The sequence below is a fragment of the Limulus polyphemus genome, unplaced genomic scaffold (assembly GCF_000517525.1).
Source record: "Limulus polyphemus unplaced genomic scaffold, Limulus_polyphemus-2.1.2 Scaffold12368, whole genome shotgun sequence".
NCBI classification, from domain to species: Eukaryota; Metazoa; Arthropoda; class Merostomata; order Xiphosura; family Limulidae; genus Limulus; species Limulus polyphemus.
The window spans coordinates 6,206-7,227 of record NW_013677978.1 but is presented as its reverse complement, the minus strand read 5'-3'; the positions used below and the strand labels follow the sequence as shown (position 1 = coordinate 7,227).

Genomic DNA, 1,022 nt, shown 5'->3' with positions numbered 1-1,022 from the left:
AAACTGTTCTTACAAGTCTTCATGCAACAACACAAACTGTTCTTACAAGTCTTCATGCAACAACACAAACTGTTCTTACAAGTCTTCATGCAACAACACAAACTGTTCTTACAAGTCTTCATGCAACAACACAAACTGTTCTTACATGTTTTCATCCAACAACAAAAACTGTACTTACAAGTCTTCATCCAACAAAACAAATTGAAAAATAAACTAAACATCATATCAAAAAGGACACTAGATGCCTGTATGGAAAATTATACTGACATTCTGTCATTGGTTCCCTGGTATCTGCAAGACTTTAGTACAAAATACAAACCTTTTAATAACCTGACACAAACAAAATACTAACCTCCCCATCAGACAACCTGCTAGTTGCTTGAGTAGCATCACTCTCATTACCACTTTCATCATCATTTTCCTCTTCTTCATATTTAGATCGCCCTTTATTTCCTTTTGCTGATTTGTTCTCTGTAACTTTACCATCAACACTGGTATCTCCATTCATAGTTATTCTTGTGTTACTCTTGTTTGTTTTTTCATTCACGTCACTCATCTTAGAACCATCAACAACAGTCTGAGAATTTTCTTTATGACTTTGTACTAGACTTTTTAATGCCCTCGTTTGCTGGAGGTTTCGTAACCTGGAAATAATTTGAGCATATATACGTCTCAATATAAAGGTGAAAGTTTTATCTCAGTACTGATGACTAAAATAATAACTGAAAACAATTCCTGTCTATTATATAACATACCAAATTCAATAAAAAATCAAACCAACACATAATCAACAGCATACATGGCAAGCTTCATACAAGCAAGATCTTGGAAATAATTAAAAATAAAATTTATTACAGAACAATATATAACCTGCTACAGATCCAAATAAAACTTGCTACAGAACAATATATAACCTGCTTCAGATCCAAATAAAACTTGCTACAGAACAATATAAAACCTGCTACAGATCAAAATAAAACCTGCTACAGATCAAAATAAAACCTGCTACAGATCAAAATAAA

At 32.5% G+C, this 1,022-nt stretch overlaps 1 protein-coding gene across 1 annotated transcript in view; it reads right to left on the bottom strand.

Annotated features, from left to right (window-relative positions):
* LOC106476975 (bromodomain adjacent to zinc finger domain protein 2B-like) overlaps positions 1–1,022 on the bottom strand; it is a gene marked incomplete at its 3' end in the record, with an annotated part of 11,171 nt that overhangs the window by 4,451 nt on the left and 5,698 nt on the right. Inside the window, exon 5 of the mRNA XM_013937588.1 lies at positions 353–644. Within this exon, the coding sequence (XP_013793042.1) occupies positions 353–644 (292 nt within the window). The remainder of the gene's footprint in view (positions 1–352; positions 645–1,022) is intronic.